This window comes from Lynx rufus, unplaced genomic scaffold (assembly GCF_022079265.1).
Source record: "Lynx rufus isolate CCGP_SWC_20201006 ecotype Redwood Valley unplaced genomic scaffold, mLynRuf1.p SCAF_18, whole genome shotgun sequence".
Taxonomy (NCBI): domain Eukaryota; kingdom Metazoa; phylum Chordata; class Mammalia; order Carnivora; family Felidae; genus Lynx; species Lynx rufus.
In genome coordinates, this window is record NW_025814832.1 from 29,366,618 (window position 1) to 29,384,577 (window position 17,960).

The 17,960-nt window shown below is 45.6% G+C and overlaps 2 protein-coding genes across 4 annotated transcripts in view; one reads left to right on the forward strand and one right to left on the reverse strand.

Moving 5' to 3' along the window:
* SAP30BP (SAP30 binding protein) overlaps positions 1-9,824 on the reverse strand; it is a 36,930-nt gene extending 27,106 nt beyond the window's left edge. For 2 of the 3 annotated variants that reach the window (XM_047081387.1, XM_047081389.1), the window contains exons 1-3: positions 9,688-9,824; positions 7,466-7,575; positions 5,168-5,215 (exon numbers count right to left, since the gene is read on the reverse strand). In XM_047081387.1, coding sequence (XP_046937343.1) covers positions 5,168-5,215; positions 7,466-7,575; positions 9,688-9,793 — 264 coding nt within the window. In that variant the 5' untranslated portion in view covers positions 9,794-9,824. The remainder of the gene's footprint in view (positions 1-5,167; positions 5,216-7,465; positions 7,576-9,687) is intronic. The other variant, XM_047081388.1, reaches the window with a different exon arrangement.
* A 159-nt stretch (positions 9,825-9,983) lies between these two features.
* The window catches only part of RECQL5 (RecQ like helicase 5), a 35,573-nt gene continuing 27,596 nt past the window's right edge, over positions 9,984-17,960 (forward strand). The window contains exons 1-7 of the mRNA XM_047081390.1: positions 9,984-10,135; positions 10,614-10,748; positions 11,793-11,914; positions 12,865-13,383; positions 14,091-14,196; positions 14,660-14,771; positions 15,970-16,132. Of these exons, the coding sequence (XP_046937346.1) occupies positions 10,628-10,748; positions 11,793-11,914; positions 12,865-13,383; positions 14,091-14,196; positions 14,660-14,771; positions 15,970-16,132 (1,143 nt within the window). The 5' untranslated portion in view covers positions 9,984-10,135; positions 10,614-10,627. The remainder of the gene's footprint in view (positions 10,136-10,613; positions 10,749-11,792; positions 11,915-12,864; positions 13,384-14,090; positions 14,197-14,659; positions 14,772-15,969; positions 16,133-17,960) is intronic.

Genomic DNA, 17,960 nt, shown 5'->3' on the forward strand with positions numbered 1-17,960 from the left:
TTCGATATTCCCACACAAGCCCAATGACAGGGTGACCAGCCTGGGAAGCAAGCATAGGTCACTGCAACGAACGCTCCTGAACATGGACATGCCGACACTATTAAGCTAATTACCAACTCAGGTTTACTCAGTTAACTCACGTAAAATGAATGAGGCAGATTTTCTTAAGATGCCTGTTTTTGGGGCGCCTGCGTGGCTCAGTTGGTTAAGCGACTGACTCTCGATTTCGGCTCAGGCCACGCTCTCACAGTTTGTGAGTTCAAGCCCCGTGTTGGGCTCTGCGCAGACAGTGCAGAGCCTGCTTCGGATTCTCTGTCTCCTCTCTCTGCCCCTCCCTCACACACTCTCTCTCTCTCTCAAAAATAAATGTTAAAAAAAAAAAAAAAAAAAAAAGCCTATTTCCCAGGTGGCAAACTCTGAGGTTAAGGGACTTCTCCAAGGAGAGCTGGAATTCAGATTCAGGTCTATGACTCCAGAACCTTAACTTCCACCCCACAGGGGCTGTCTTGTCTTACTCTGGATATGCTACCCCCCTCACGGCAGCTCAAGGTCCCGCAGGGCTGACAGCTCACTGGACACTTACAGAGCAGTGGAAATAGTCACCAAACAACTACTTAGTATGACTGACCCAAGATTCTGGCTTCTGAAGAAGAGTGGTTCTCAAAGTTGATCTGTGGACCCCTGGAGGTCTGTAAGGTCAAAACTACTTTCCTAGTACTAAGACATCACTTGCCTTTTTCACTGTTCTACACTGGCAGGAGCAATGGGGGGCAACTGCTGGCCTTTTAGAACAAATCAAGGCAGCTGCACTGAGTTTTGGCCGTAGGGACACTCGCAGTTACCAAAAAAGCCAATTTCACTTAAAAATATCGTTGGTGCTGGGGTGCCTGGGTGGCTTAGTCGGTTAAGCCTCTGACTTCGGCTCAGGTCATGACCTCACGGTTCCTGAGTTCAAGCCCCACATCGGGCTCCGTGCTGTCAGGGCAGAGCCCGCCTCGGATTCTCTGTCCCCTCTCTCTCTGCCCCTTCCTTGCTGGTTCTCTCCCTGTCTCTCAAAATAAATACAGTTTAAAAATATATATATACATATAGCCTTGGGGAAGCAGTAAAAATGATGCGCCTTATTAAGTCTTGACCTTTGAGTACAAATTTAATTATTATTATTTTTTTGCATTTTGTGTGATGACATGAGAGGTCACATAAACACCTCTGCTGCTCACTGAGGTCCAATGGTTACCTCAAGGAAAAGCACTTAAGTGAGGGAGTTACAAGCTGATCTAGTTGCTTTCTTCACGGAATGCCATTTTTACTTGAAAGAATGACGATGCTTAGTCAGATTTGAGTAACTGGCAGACGGTTCCTAAAAAAATGAAGCAATTCAAGATCTCAAGTAAAAACTAGCATCTTAGAAAATGTATACATCCCCACTGGGAGCAGACAGCTTTCCAATACTTAATGGCTTGTCTGATGAGGTAGGTAATGTCATTAACAAATATAAGTTTTTGGATATTATAAGACAAAATGCATCACTGGAGATCTCAGTGAACCAACATTTTCCATGTCACCAGTGCCGGAGGATGCAATACCAGTGTGGCTAAAAGAGCCACTGAGAGTGCAAGGCAGACCCGTGGAGGTTAATGAAGCAGACTACAGAAAGTTCACTGAGAAGGGTTCACATCTACAGTGCAGCTAATTTTTAGGAAACCACTGCCTGTTGAATTCTGATCTAGTATCAAAGAAGAAGATTCACAATCACCTAAAGGGCTATTAAGATACTTGTCCTCTTTCTAATGCCCTGTGTGTGAAACCAGATTTTCTTCAACTACTTCAACCAAAACAACGCACTGCAATAGACTGAATGCAGAAGCACTTAAGAGAACCTAGCTGGCTGTCCGTTAAACTGGATGTTAGACCTTTAGGAGACCCAATGCCTGTCTTTGTGTTTTCAGTTTCAGTTTCTTTGGTTTCAGCAATATTTTTTGTTAAAATGTGACTTATATTAACATGTAATGGATTTAATTATTTTAAAATAATAAATATCTGGGGCACCTGGGTGGCTCAGTTAAGTGTCCGACTTGGTTTTGGCTCAAGTCATGATCTCACAATTTGTGAGTTCGAGCCCCACATCCGGCTCTGTGCTGACAGTGTGGAACCTGCTTGGGATTCTCTTTCTTCCTCTCTGTCCCTTCCCTGCTCACTCTATGTCTCTCAAAATAAATAAGTAAACCTTAAAAAAATATTTAAGGGGCGCCTGGATGGCTCATTCGGTTAAGTGTCCCACTTCGGCTCAGGTCATGATCTCACGGTCTGTGAGTTCGAGCCCCGCATCAGGCTCTGTGCTGACAGCTCGGAGCCTGGATGCTGCTTTGGATTCTGTGTCTGCCTGTCTCTCTGCCCCCGCCTCACTCATGCCCTGTCTCTGTCTCTCTCAAAAATAAACATTAAAAAAATATTTAAAAATTTTCTCAAAAAAAATTTAGTGTTATTTAATCTCTCAAAAATAAACATTACAAATACTTAAAAATTTTCTCAAGTTAAAAGAAAAATGTTATTTTTGAGAGAGAGAGACAGAGCACGAGTGAGGCAGGGGCAGAAACAGGGGCAGACACAGAATCCAAAGCACCATCCAGGCTCCAAGCTGTTGTCACAGAGCCTGATGTGGGGCTTGAACCCAGGGACCGCGAGATCATGACCTGAGCCGAAGTTGGACGCTTAACCAAATGAGCCACCCAGGCATCCCAAATGTTTCTCAATTTTAAATGAAGTGATACTCTTTGGGATCCTCAGCTTTTAATTGTGTAAAGACACCAAAATGTTTTGAGAACTGCTGTAGTAAAAAATCAAAAGCAGATTTTAAAAAGCCAAGGCAGTTGGGGTGCCTGGTGGCTCAGTCGGTTAAGCGTCTGAATCTTGATTTCAGCTCAGGTTATGACCTCACAGTTCATAGTTAAGGCCTTGTTGGGCTCTGCACTGAGAGTGCAGAATCTGCTTGGGATTCTCTCTCCCCTTCTCCCTTTGCCCCCGCCCCCCTCGCTTGCACTCTCTCTCTCAAAATAAATAAAAAAGAAAAAAGAAAAAAAAAAAAAAAAGGCCAAGGCAGGAAGGAGTGCCATCTGGTGGAAAAGACAGTTATGACATCAATCCATTCACAACCAAAATAAATGACACCCCTAATCCATCCTGGTGACATATTCTTATTGTTAGAAATTTCACATACCGAAGGCAGAAATACTCAAAATTCAAGACGTGGAAGATAAAAATATTGTTAAAAGCCAATTAAATGCGCCAGAAAAGATCTGGAGTAGAGGGAGGGTTGGGAGGCATTTGAGGTCTAGGCCACTACCTCAAGATAGTCTGATGCCAGTTCAGGGCAAGAGAGGAAGCCAACGCCAGGACTAAGGCATGGGAGCACAGAAGATTCATGCTGGGGACTGTTTCTAGTCCTTGGAGATGCCACTAACACTCATGATTTTTGGACTTGAGGATCTCTGAGCGGGAGACCTCTGTCTGACCCCTTCCACACTCAGCCTCCAAAAGAACTATGTCAAGTTACTGTGAGAGTAGGTTCTGTCCTGTTCTCCAAGGGCTCCCTAAGAACAAAAACTGTCTCAGAAAGCTTTTCATTCTACAACAGACTAAAAGTTCAAATGACTGAATGAAATACAGTAAAGCACATCAGTCAAGGGGTTAAGTATAAACGTGTCTTTCCAACCTTCATGTGGTTCCAAGAAAGACTGAGCAGAAGACACATCAACAAACTTCCCAATTCTGTCCACCTCACCCCCAGCCCTGGCTGTTCTTCCTCATTCCCAGGGGATTTGCTGTTTTTTCCAGAAGGGCTGACAGTAAAGTACCTGCACCTTTCTCTCCAGCCAACTTCCCCAGGAGGCCTTTGAGCCTTTTGCCTACGTTCCCTCCACACTGAAGCCCCAGCACTTGGCAGCTCCTTGGGTTCACTTCACGCGTGGGCTCTAAGGCCCACACACTCCCGACTACTAAGACAGAAGATTCCTGCTACTACTGGCCATTTCCTTCTGCGAGCCCAAGCAGAGGTATGGCCACCTGTGATCCAGGCCACACGTCCACCCCCCTGCTTGTAGTGCTTGCGTGAGTTAAGCCTGGGTTCCTTACTTGGCACAGAAAGGAGTGACATTTGCTGTGCCTAGGGCTCAATATTCTCTTCTTTCTGCATGCTGATGCCCAAACTTCCTTTCCTGGTGAAATGTGTTATCTGCATCATCCACAACTTTTCACGGGTTTTATTCCAATGGTCGCCACAGTTCTATCCAAACACAGAACCAGTTCAAATTTGAACTGTATTTTTGGACATACTACCATTTTGATTACAATTTGGGACCATTTTCTAGAGTTTCACTACGTTGCCTTGAAGGCTTCAGTTGGTTTCAAAGCAGTTTTTAATCACAAAAGTCGGCCCATATTTCCCAGGCCTAGAGTGATGGAATTAAGACTTCCTCTTTGAAAGAGAAATGTTTCCTAAAGACCGCGTTCTTAACAAGCACAGTTATACTGATGCCCAGTGCATAGCACAGTAAGCCTACTTGCAGGGGACGGGGAATGAGATCTTAGCCATCATCACAATAGGTCAGGGAGCATGACAGGAAATGTCTTTAATTACTCTGAGCTGCTACTGGGAAGGAACTATCAGAAGGATACACCCGAAAGACCATTCTGTTTACCCAAGAGTGGATGGGTACCAGCCGGAGGAAGTAAGAGTTAGGTGCAGCTTCTCCAACAGCTGGGGAGACCTCACTTTGACCTAGATGATTAAAGAGTACAAATGGCAGCCCTTAGGGCTTCCTGATTCTAGAAATATTCCCACGTCTAACCCACCTGCAGGGACAGTGACCCCACCAAGCTCACCTGGCTGTAGAGCACAGGCAGGTGGCTACACTCAGCCAGGCCTCTCCCCTTTCTAGTCTGGAGATAAGGCACTATCTGTGCTTCTGGAAATCCAAACTGCCTCAGGACTTCCTCATTCCATGGTGACCTCCAGGCTTCTTTAGAAAGCTAGTTTCATCCCAGAATATTTACACGTGGTTGCAGGGTGTGTTAGTGGGGCCAATCTTGACCAGACACAGGAACTGAGACATAATGTTACAATGCCTTGTTCGCATCCAGCCACCCCACCACAGCCAACACCAAATACCTTTGGGTCATCAGCCTCAGGTTTTTCAGTCTCTGAATCGTCATCTTCCTACAAGACAAAGAATTTAGAGGATTAAGCTTAAAGGAGTGGGCCTGAGGGTTCTCACATGCATAACTAGGGGCTGGAGTAACTTACCCAGCCTGGGCCATCCCACCAAGAACCCCTCCCCTGCCCTATGACCCAGAACTAGATAGAGAAAGAGAAGGGGAGAAGGAGATGTTCCGGGGGTGGGGAGGGAGGACATTAGCAGCTCAAAGTCGTTACTCCAGCAGTGTCACAGTCTACAGCGATGAAAATGCCCGAGATTAAAAATCACATATATAAAAATGGAAAAAGGCGGTCATGTTTCAGAAAAGAAGACCAGGCCCCACAGGATAAAAAGGGCACAGTGTTTTCAATGAGGTATCAATTATTTAAAACCAGGAACGTGAACCTTTCTTCCTTCTTTGACTTTCACACACACAAATACATTGGACTCAGATCTACCGTGACATTGTTCACGGTCGGAGTGCCATGACCCATGTATAACTACACCCCGGCACTCCAGCCCAGGAACATTCACAGCTACATGAACAGCAGGAAGACAGGCATCAAATGACCAGGGCAAGTGACCCAGGGAAGGACTAAAGAGCAACAGCCAGCCTTTCCTGGGTCTCAGCTGAGCAGACCCTGCCTCCATCCAGGCTCTCACAGAACTGCCACTGACCCGTTCTCCCCAGTCTTGTTCCTGATCCAAACAGCTTGCCTGACACAAAGCACCATGTGAACAAGGCATTCTCCAAAGCGTGCACTGGCCTCACACAAGCTAGCCCACCATTCCACTGAATGCCAGTGAAGGTCAACGATCAGCTACCCTATTAGGTAGCTATATCCACATCTGCTCCCAGAACACCCCAATGCACAAAAGCCTTTTAAGTTAACACCCAGGAAAAAAAATTAAGTTTCATTTGAAATTGCTTTTTTCAATCGAGCTACACCTTAACCCAAGCATAAATAGCGCCCCAGATGTTAACATAAACATCACCCGCGAGACTCGAACAGATTATACTGATGAGTTTGAGATTGAATTGTCCTGTCAGGTGCCAGTGAGTCCAAGGGTTTAAATGCAATCTCCATGATTTCCTTAAAATGAAATCAGTCACACCAAATAATCAGAGAAGTAGCTCAGCCAAAGACAATCACATTTTAGAACGTCTGTATTGGAATTTGATGAGAGGACTTTACTAGAATATGAAATAAAGTGTAAACATGATGAAAATTCTAAGCAAAGCCAATGTGGAACAACACTTCAGAAACACATCATGCAAAATTATTGAAGAAAACAGTTATGGTGTTAAGCCAGTATGTGTGCATGTGAGAAAGTCAGGAAAAGAAAACAATTTGCAAAGCTTTTCTAAACAATTTTAGTCAATTCTGAATTATCAGCATTAATCGTGGGGCTAAGGGCACGAAAATATCTTCCAAAAGAGCATCAAATACAAAACGCATTTTTGTTTCATTAGAAAGCATTTTAACGCTAACAATTACATATCAATGCATAAGAAAGCTTTCAAACAAATAATAAAGTACACTGTTTCAATTAACGGTGTTGCTAAAGAGCCAGACTCTATATCCAGATTTCACTTAGTATATCTTTGTGCTAAGCCCCCGCTTGAACCCTTGTTTTCTCTCTCCTTTTAAATTCTGGCTCATGAGGTTCAGGTGATAGTGTATCAACAGGCTTTCCGGTTAATTAAGACAGCTTTCTTTGTTGCCAGCACATATTAAATGTCAGGCAAGATTTGTGCTCAAGAACCAAAGGCACTCTGATAAAAAGTGCCAAGTAAGATGTCAAGAAAGAAGTTCAGAAGGATCAAACCAAAAATAAAAAGCTAAACAGTTTTCCTTCCTAATCTTTTTAATAAGCTGAAAGATTTAAACCAAGATTAAAAATAACGCAGAGGTTTTTGCAGATATAAATAATAAATCGGTTAGGAGGAATGTGTTGTCACAAATGGAATAAATTATCTTAGCAAAGAAAATGAACACGAAACATTCTTTGATATCTGGGTTAAACAGAATAGTCCACTGTCTTTTCCCCCCAATTTCAATTCAAAAGTTAATACAAAATGGTCCAGATGAAAACAAATTTCGTTTTCAGTTTTCAACTGATACCAAACAAAAAAAAGGGGGGGAGGAGGGGAAGAGGGGGAAATGACGTTGGCCATGGAACGGAACACTGTCGGTACAGTTCAGAAAGTTTCTGACAAATGAAATGGTGCTTTGAACAACTCTGGATTTGGGAAGAGACTGACTTACCGACTGTTTGCTATTCTCATCCTCCTCTTCTTCATAACCATCTTCATCACCTCCAAGGCGAGAAAAGTCATCCTCTCCATAGGCCTCAGATACTAATCCACCTTTTTCCTCTGAAAGAGGGAAAAAGAAAAATGAATAAATGCATACAAAAATGAAAGACAACCTTTCAGTGGTTTGAATGGCCAGAACTATCTCTGAAGATCAAAGGGGAGCCTAAATCTCCCGTGAATAGGCCCAGAAACTGCCTTCAGAAAGAGCACAATAGATAAAGTCATTAAAAGAACATGGAAGAAAACCAACTACTAAATCCTTTCTCTCATGCTTTTCTTTTTTTAAGTTTATTTATTTTGAGAGTCAGGGTGGAGGAGGGGCAGAGGGAGAGAACCCCAGGCAGGCTTTGTGCTGTCAGCGCAGAGCCTGATGCAGGGTTCAAGCTCATGAACCGTGAGATCGTGACCTGAGCTGAAACCAAGAGTTGGATCCTTAACCGACTGAGCCACCCAGGCACCCCCTTTCTCTCATGCTTCTAATCCACCTCGTATGACAACTGAAGGCTTCTCTTCTCTGAACTATTACTGCACATTGTTTAAAAACCTCTTTGTCTTAATTTTTTTAAATTTATTTTTTCTTTAGGGTGAGAGACAGCAAGGGAGGGGCAGAAGGAGAATCTTAAGCTTACACAGGGCTCGAGCTTATGACCCTGATATCATGACCTGAGCTGAAATCAAGAGTAGATGCTTAATCGACTGAGCCACTCAGGGGCCTGGAAAACCTTTTTTTTTTTAATTAAAAAAAATTTTTTTTAATGTTTTTATTTATTTTTGAGACAGAGAGAGCATGAGCAGGGGAGGGGCAGAGAGAGGGAGACACAGAATCCAAAGCAGGCTCCAGGCTCTGAGCTGTCAGCACAGAGCCCGACGCGGGGCTCGAACCCACGTACCATGAGATCATGACCTGAGTCGAAGTCGGGTGCTTAACCGACTGAGCCACCCAGGCGCCCCTGGAAAACCTCTTTTTTTTTTTTTTTTTTAAATTTTTTTTTCAACGTTTATTTATTTTTTTGGGACAGAGAGAGACAGAGCATGAACGGGGGGAGGGGCAGAGAGAGAGGGAGACACAGAATCGGAAACAGGCTCCAGGCTCTGAGCCATCAGCCCAGAGCCTGACGCGGGGCTCGAACTCACGGACCGCGAGATCGTGACCTGGCTGAAGTCGGACGCTTAACCGACTGCGCCACCCAGGCGCCCCTGGAAAACCTCTTTTGATATGTGTATCTCTACCTTGTACCCGAGGCACCAGAACTTGTCTTCTTATACAAGATAAAGACTCTGTTGCCGTCATTTTTGTGTTCTCCTTTAGGAACAGGAATTTTAACTGGGGGCACTGAGAGGAGTTCCCAATCATACCTACTTGAGAAGCAAAGTCTTCTATGTTTAAACCAAAACAAACAACAACAAGAAAAATACAAAATGCTACAATTACTGGGAAACCACCAGAGAACCTCTTGACTGGAAGAGGGCATGCAAAACTGAGAGTAGCTAACCTCCAGATGAGGAAAGGAAGTCCCAGATATGTTAGGTAGCTTGCTGCCCTTTCTATGATGCCAAAGAAATCTGTTCCCATTTCCTAACATTGTGATTCTCAACCTGAGTAGGGCAACAAAATCACTGATGGGCTTCAACAGCCTACAAAGTACTGGAATCACTGAAGAGTATTAAAAAGCTACAAAATGCCCAGATTCTACCCCAAATCTACAAATTACTCTCGCCAGCGAGACCAGATTTTTAAAAGCTCCAATATGAGTCTAGGGCACATTCCTAATGCAAAGTTATAAACTTAACAAGACACAACCTTTACCACCCTCCACGTACGTTCTACGCATCGCTCCCCCCATTACACAACGAGCCCAGAAGGAACAGGTGGTGGATCCGTAGCTTTGGATCCTCTCCATCTTTCGCCCATCCCTATGCCCAACACGATGCCCGGCATGGAGAAGACTTTCATTAAGTTACGGCAGAATAACCGAATCAACGGAAGGAGATGGTCCATTCTTACTCCAGGGCGTCCACTCTGTCCCAACCAGGGTCTCGATCGCGCTTCGGGGCTCCGGGGCCCGATACCTGGGGCACAATGACCATCTCTTCCCCTCCCGCCCTGCTAGGTGAGCAGCTTTCCGAGCAGACACCTGATTCTCCCCTTCCAGCTCCCTACTCAGGCCTCACCAGCCGCGCTGCCCGCTGTTTCGACGCCAGCCTCGCCGTCAGACTCGGGCTCTGAATCTTCCGCGTAAACTGCCAGAGACGACAGAACGTTCTTCTTCCCCGCCATCTTACTCCCGGCGCGCCTCAGTCTTATGACTCAAAGAAGCCGACTTCCGTGCGGAAAGACGACTTTTTCCTATCCCAGGAGAACCCGCGCCGGTTCCTGACCAGAAACCAATCAAAACGGCCGTTTCTGGGCCCGGCCCCGCCCCTCCCGCCAGGCTGCCGTGACATCATCACTGCGCGACGGATGTAAGGTTGTGTGGGTTTTAGCTGACACTGAATCCCCAGCCTTTTGGCTTCTCAGAGTTTGGGGTGGTATATGGGGGTCTTCGAGTAGTTCCCGACCAGCGGGCAGCAGCGGCCCGGCAAGAGTCCTTCGCTCCGGGGTGGCCCACCGCCAGCTCTGATATCTTGGGGTGAAGAGAGGGAGGGTTCGGCTGGGGAAGGGAGAAAAGAGCTAACGGGGGTTTAACAGAGGAAGAAAAGCGATGAGCTCTCCTCCAGGAGGTGGGAAGAAGGGGTCGGGGTAGAATGGCCGTGATAGCAGCACTTATAAAAGGAGCAGAAGGTGGATCTTAGAAAAACAATTCCATCTTCTCCAAAGGATTCCAAAGACATTTGTGTTTCTTCTCGTGATCTGATTTCTAGCTCCGTGCCATACCGCTGCATAGCATAGTTCAATGTTTTTTATTTTCCTCAGCATAGAAGTGGACATGTTAATTGCCCAGGAATATGTTGCTTGAGGGTGTTCACCTGGAGCTATGTTACTTGGAAATAATATACTGCTTGAGAGTAATAAAGCAAATTTTACTTAGAGAAAAGCAGTATTTTAAAAGCAGAACAGGGGGTTTTCATCGCAACCATATGCCTTAACTTTTGGCCACTGTCTGTCGCTAAGATGAGCACCCACCCTTCTTTTGACCCTGAACGTCGAGTCCGGAGCACATTGAAGAAGGTCTTTGGGTTTGACTCTTTTAAGACACCATTACAGGAGAGTGCGACCATGGCTGTAGTGAAAGGTAACATTGCTAAAACTACCTGTGTTTACATTTGTGCTGGCTATACTGTAGCATTACCATGGAGGGTGCCAACACTCTCTTTCTGACCCTTCCTACCTCCCCACTCTTGGTCCGTAATTATTGCTGGAAATCTTGTAGATTTGTCACTTAAAACTTGCGGTTTTATTGGCAGAATCACCCAGCTGTTCTGGTTCTTACATTTCATAGCTAGAGCTGCAGATTGTCTTTGAAAGCAGTTCATAGATTTCAGTTCATGTTTGTGTGTAGGCAGTAGTGGGAGTGGCAGGAATGGCCTAATCCAGTCTTTGATCTTCTAAGCCTTTTGTTGAAGATTGAGTGGTCTCCATCCCAAATAGGGAAGGAAGGAGTAATAATATTATAAATCTGATACATATTGACAATGGAGGTTATCAAGAGGGTAGTAACAATGTAACATTAATTACATTGTAACGTTTATAAGCAAGTCTTTTTTTAATTTTTAAAAACGTTTTATTTATTTTTGAGAGAGAGAGAGAGAGAGAGAGAGAGCAAGTGGGGGAGGGGCAGAGAAAGAGGGAGACACAGAATCTGAAACAGGTTCCAGGCTCTGAGCTGTCAGTACAGAGCCTGATGCGGGGCTCGAACCCACAAACTGTGACCTGAGCCAAAGTTGGACGCTTAACTGACTGAGCCACCCAGGCGTCCCTATGCAAAAGTCTTCTAAGTGATGTGGCTTCCATGTCTCCACAGGTATACCCACTCCATCTAGAAGTATTCAACTTTCATGGCTGTTTAATTCAATCATCCATATCCCAACAGACTCAGACTTTTCACCCTTATGGTTGTCATTGCCATTACTAGAAATGGTTTGTGTCCATTTCCAAATCTCTCTGGATCTCTGCCCTTAGCACAAGAAGGATGGGAAGGAAATTAGCATTATTACCTTTACATGTGCCACTCTGTTAGGCGCTTTCCCTAAAGTCTCATTTAGTTTTCAGCAGCCTTGACAAGGAAAAAGATAAAAGGCAGGAAGCATTTAGATATCATTATCTTGCACTTTTTCAGGTGACAAGGATGTGTTTGTGTGCATGCCCACAGGGGCAGGAAAATCCCTCTGCTATCAGCTTCCTGCTGTGTTGGCCAAAGGCATCACCATTGTAATCTCTCCACTCATTGCTTTGATTCAGGTGAGCCTTAGGGGGATGAAGATAGTAACCCAAAAAGTTTAGGGGAAGGTGGGCCTTTTTGTTTGTTTGGTTTTGGTTTTGGTTTTGTTTTGTTTTCCCGCTGGGAATGTCATGTCTCATTTGTTTGGTCTTTTGCCTTTTATTTCCTTTGATTTGCCTATTTCCCTTTCTATATCGGGTTTCTGAATTGTCCAAATGTGTCATCATCGCCACTAGTGCATATCACTCTGGCAGGTTATGAATGAGTTTTCTGTATTTTGATGGCCCAGAGTCTCTCCTTTGTTACCTTTCACCCAGAGGAGTGTGGAAATGTATCTGTATACACATAGACACTGTGTCATGTACACACATGGGCACTCTTGACAGGATAGAAGATGCAGACGGGTAGAGAGCTAAAATGATATAAACTGATTGGGATGTTGTCAGCATCTGCTCTGCCCCTCTGGCTATATTTAAGGCTTGCAGATGGGCTGATAGAATCAGAAATGAGGAAGTGTGGCTATGTGGTTAAGAGTCATCCACCATGAAGAGAAACGGAATAACAGTGCTTCGTGAGTTTCACACGAGGTCTCAGGCTTTGTGCTAAGTGCCTTAGGTGCATTCACTTCACCTTTGCAGTGTAAAATTTCACTTAATGCTAACAACTATCCTATTAGATAGTTACCAGTTTTACAAGAGGGAGGGATGGGGAGAGAGAGAGAGAACTGAGTCTCAGAGGCTAAGAGCCAGTCAAAGAGTGTGTGGCGATTAAGTGAGCCAGGAATGAGCCAGGTCTGTCTGTCTCCAGAGCCTGTGCTGTCACCCACTTCACCCTCTGAACTTTTTGTGTGCAGAGAGAAGAACTTGGAGGTTGGGGGGAGGGCATTTATGGCTGGGAAATGCCCAGTGAGTCAAGATGACATTTACCACTGTGTCCTCTGCTCTGTGGCCTGTTTCCCTTCTACCCTCAGGACCAGGTGGACCACTTGCTGGCCCTGAAGGTACGAGTGAGTTCTCTAAACTCAAAGCTCTCAGCACAGGAAAAGAAGGAGCTGCTCTCGGACCTGGAGCAAGAAAAGCCACAGACCAAACTTCTGTACATCACACCGGAGATGGCGGCTTCAGCCTCCTTCCAGCCTACCCTGAACTCACTGCTGTCCCGCCACCTGCTCTCCTACCTGGTGGTGGATGAAGCTCATTGCGTTTCCCAGTGGGGGCATGACTTCCGTCCTGACTACTTGCGTCTGGGTACCCTCCGTTCCCGCCTGGCACATGCCCCGTGTGTGGCTCTGACTGCCACAGCCACTCCGCAGGTCCAAGAGGATGTGTTTGCTGCCCTGCACCTGAAGCAACCGGTTGCCACTTTCAAGACTCCCTGCTTTCGGGCCAACCTCTTCTATGATGTGCAGTTCAAAGAACTGCTTTCTGATCCCTATGGAAACCTGAAGGACTTCTGTCTTAAGGCTCTTGGACAGAAGACTGCTAAAGGGGTGAGGGCCCTGAGGGCGGGGGGGGTGGGGGGAGGGGGCGGGCCAAGATGCCTCGAGAGCCCCGAGCTGGTATCTTGCAGTGTAGAGGTGGATGTTGGTTTGCTAGGACCTTTGCTTTTTCTCGCTGCTTTAGCCAGAACTAGCTGCCGCCTCTTAAAACTTGCACTCTGAGAGTTGTTCCTTTGGTTTCCTGGCATTATTCCTCTTAATGGAGTCCCCTTGTCCTGACATTCTCCTGTGGGAGGTGAGCAGCCAACCCTGAGTGAGGCCTTTGCAGACCTATCCAAGGCTTCAGGACAAGAAGCAGAGGAGTTAGATGGGTTATGGTTTTGAGCTGCTTGATTACAAAGTGGCAGAGCCCTGCTGGTGGCCTGCCTCAGAGGAGCCTGTGAGACTGACATGAGAAAGAGGGAAACCTTCTTCTTCTTTTTTTAAAGTTTATTTACTTTTGAGAGAGAGAGAGAAGGGGAAGGACAGAGAGGGAGGGGGAGAAAGAGAATCCCAAGCAGTCTCTGTGAAGCAGGCTCTGAGGGGCTCGAACTCACGAACTGTGAGATCATGACCTGAGCTGAAATCAAGAGTCAGATGCTTAACCAACTGAGTCACCCAGGCACTCCAGAGCAAAAGCTTCTTTTAAAGCAGTCCACAATATAATGGGCAGATTGTTCTTTCTTCTCAGTGCTGTCTTCCCATGTCTTCTCATTCAGTCACTCTCTGGCTGCGGCATTGTCTACTGCAGGACCAGAGAGGCTTGCGAGCAGCTGGCAACAGAGCTCAGTTACAGGGGTGTGAATGCCAAGGCATACCACGCAGGTAAGGGGCGCCTGGGCCATGTGCTCCTCTTCCCTCTCAGAGGCCTCTCAGTGGGTCTCTTGTTCTTTAAAGATCCTGTATAATCAGATGGTCCGTCATCTTTTTCCAGACACCCAGACAGAGCTAAAGCAATTCACTTACGTCCACAAAAAGGAGTCTAGACACAAATAAGATCTAAAATGAGGACTGTGACTCCTGAAGTCCTTTTCTCACCCTGAGCCCTCCCAGCAGCAAGTGATGAGTTTTTCTAAGTCTAGGTATTAGTGTCGTAGAGAGAGCACAGGTTTTAAAGGCCAGTGGACTGAGGTTTGAATCTTGCCTTAACACTTACTGAGCGCTGTGTGCCACACAGCTGGTAAGTGATGGACTGAAGGTGTGTGTGCAGCACCCAGGGCAGGGTCAAGCCCAAGGTAGATCCCAAGGAAGATGTGGGTTCCCTCTGACACCTTGCCTTCATTTACAGGGCTGAAGCCTTCTGAGAGAACATTGGTGCAGAACGACTGGATGGAGGAGAAGGTTCCTGTCATTGTTGCAACCATTAGTTTTGGAATGGGAGTGGATAAAGCCAATGTCAGGTGAGTGATGCTTCTTGCCTTTCTTTCCCAGTCAAGGCCCTGGCTCAGGTGGGTTGCCTGGTGCTGTGCCTCAAGGAGCAAGTCCATAGGCTCCTTCTAGGGCCCCAGGAGAGAGTCCCTGGTGCACAGCCCACATGGTGACAGGTGCTGTGCAGCCTACTCCCAGGTGACTGCATCGCAGGGTTCTGTCATCCCCCAGGAGAGGGCGGCACACAGGCCATCAGGCCCATCCGTAACGCAGCATGTGCATCTAGCACATGGTCCCTGTGAGGGGGTGGAATGAACTGTCTTAAGCTGCTCCCTGTGGGATATCAAAGTCAGTGTCTTATTCCCAGCCTTCCTTGTTACTGCTTTTCGACAGTCTAGAAGAGATGGGTGGGGCTCACCCCACCCAGCCTTCTAGTACCACCCTGGCAAACTCTTGGGGAGTCTTTATCTCTAGCCCCCCCAACCTTCCAGAGACATTTTGCGCTACAGCCTAAAGCCGTCTGCTCTCATTAACACCAACAATAATGCTTTGTATGATGTACAGAGCACTTGGGCATACATGATCTCAGTAAGACTCACAGGGACTCTGAGTTGGTCAGTGGAGGAATGAGTCTGTGCGCTTACATTTGAGAGAACACAGGCTTTGGAATCTGAGTTTGGACCCTGGGGCTGCGGTGGCTTGTTGGGGGCCAACTTTGAAGTCAGACACCCCTAGGCCCAAATCTTAACCCCTGCTGTCCCCTTGCTATTTCACCTTGTATACATTTTCCTGAATCTCAAGTTCATTGTCTATAAAACAGGGTTACCTCACCTTATAGTAACTGTAAAATTCAATGAGACAAATGGGTAAACTGGCTCATAGTAGGTGTTTAATAATGTCATCCCTTTCTCTCTTCAAAGAGGTTAAAGGATTACTCGAGGTTGGGCAGCTCATTAGTGGCCTACTCTTGTTGCTTTAAGCCCAGTGCTTTTGCCTCTGGGCCTCTGTGAGTGTTTTTGGTTTCTCATGTGCTGGAATTGCCCCCCTTAACTCTGCTGTGGCCTCTAACCTGAGCCGTTCCACGGCCGGGAGGCCTGCTGATGGGGTGCAGGGGTCTTGGCCACATTTACTTGGAAGCTGCTAGCCTCCCTGCTCCTGGTCACTGTGGAGACCTCTTCCCCTCGTCTCTTCTGCCACAGCTCATGCCGCTCATCCCTTTGGATCCTACAGGTTTGTTGCCCACTGGAATATTGCCAAGTCTATGGCTGGGTACTACCAAGAGTCCGGCCGGGCTGGCAGGGACGGGAAGCCTTCCTGGTGCCGTCTCTATTACTCCAGGAATGACAGGGACCAAGTCAGTTTTCTGATCAGAAAGGAAGTCGCAAAACTCCAGGTAGGTCCTGGGCAGCCTGGACCCTTTTCATCCAAACCCCCCACTCTCCAGTTTCATGTAGCTTATTTTTGAACCCAGGTAGAGCTTGTGTAAGCTACAGGGGTGCTCCTGGGGTTAGAAGGTATAGCGGGTGGGGGGGGGGAATGGTATACTGGTGAATAGCTTGCAACAGCTAGGTTAGACGTTTCCATTTATATGTGCAGTATTTTGTGTGCCTGTTATTTTACATAGTCAAGATCAATTCTGCTTTAATTAGCATTGTTACACAAGCATTTTCCCATATTGTTGAAAGTTCTTTGTTTTTGTTCTCAGTTGTTTTGTTTTGTTTTACGGGTTGTACATGTTTTGCACAGAGCCTAGAAATAGATCCAAGTACATAAGTGAGCTTGATGTATAAGAGGTAGCATTATAAATCAACAGGAGAAGGATGAACTGTTGAATGATTGGTGCTGGAAAAAGATAAGATCAGATACTTATTTCCTCTACCATACACATAAGTTATGGGTGGATTAAAGAATTCAAAAAAAAGCTGTAAAATTGGGGGAAAATATCTTTGTTCCTTTGACAAAGGGAAGAGCATGTCAAGATTTTAAAAGTGGAGACTATGAAGGAAGATGTGATCTGTTTGACTCAATTCAAACTAAAAATTTCCATGTAACGAGAGATACCACTAACAAAGTGAAAAAAATGATCCATTGTCGGGGAAGAGATTTGCAATATACATAATTGACTGAATACACAGAGAAGTCCTACAGGTAAATCTGTAAAAGGCAGACAACTGCAGAGCAAAACGTGTGAATTTCACAAAAAGAGGAAACCAGGATATCTAACAAAGGTATAAAGACTCGCTCAACCTCCCTTAGGAATCAGAGAAATGCAAAGGAGATGGGCTGTCGCTTTATGCCTGTCACACTGGCAAAAACGTGCGACATCTGTATAATCACTGCGGGCGAGGATGTGGGGAAAGGGGAATGCATGATGTCAGGAAGATGAACTGGTATGGCTGCTTTGAAGAGAGACGAGGTGATACGTATAGCGAGAGGGTACTGGTGCTCTGTGAGTCAGTAATTCCACTTCTAGGTAGACAAGTTGTCATGTGTACAAGGATGTACGTGTACAAGGCCATACAGGGATGTTTGCTACAACTCCCGCATAATGAACTCTTTCTTCCTCCTTAGGGTATGGGATAAATAGGCTTAGTCACACAGTGGAGTAGTCTAGAGCAGTTGAAAATGACACAGTAAATCTGCATTAATCAACATGGATAAAGTCACCAAAAGCATAATTTGTGAGGCTACAAATGGCTACATGTAGACTTTCCTCATAAGAACTGTGGGACCCAAGTACTTCTGTCTGATGTCTACCAAATGACGGTAAGAGGACAAAAATATATATAAACCCACAGGGATGAGGGGAACAAAAGACAAGATACCAGCAGGTAGAAATATCAACAGATGTCTGTCTAGAAAACCCCAGACTCTACTGGAAATCTATTAGAATTCATAAGGAAACCTGGCAAAGTGGCTGAATGAAAGGGAAATACTTTAAAAAGCCTAGCTTTTCTCCACATTACCATGAATATCTAGGAGTGGAAATGAAAAAATATTTAGTTTGCAAAAATGAAACTTATAAAATACCTAGAAGTAAATGTTACAGGCTGTTAACAAGAGACATTTTTTTTTAAAGCTTCTCATGTGCTTTTGATGTATAGCCAGGGAGGAGGACTACTGATTTGAAGAAAACTGGTATCTCATTGAAAGAAAACAAGCTCTGAGCAGGTACCAAAAGTGAGTGAGAAGTATAAAACTGTCAGTTCTCCTCACAGTTA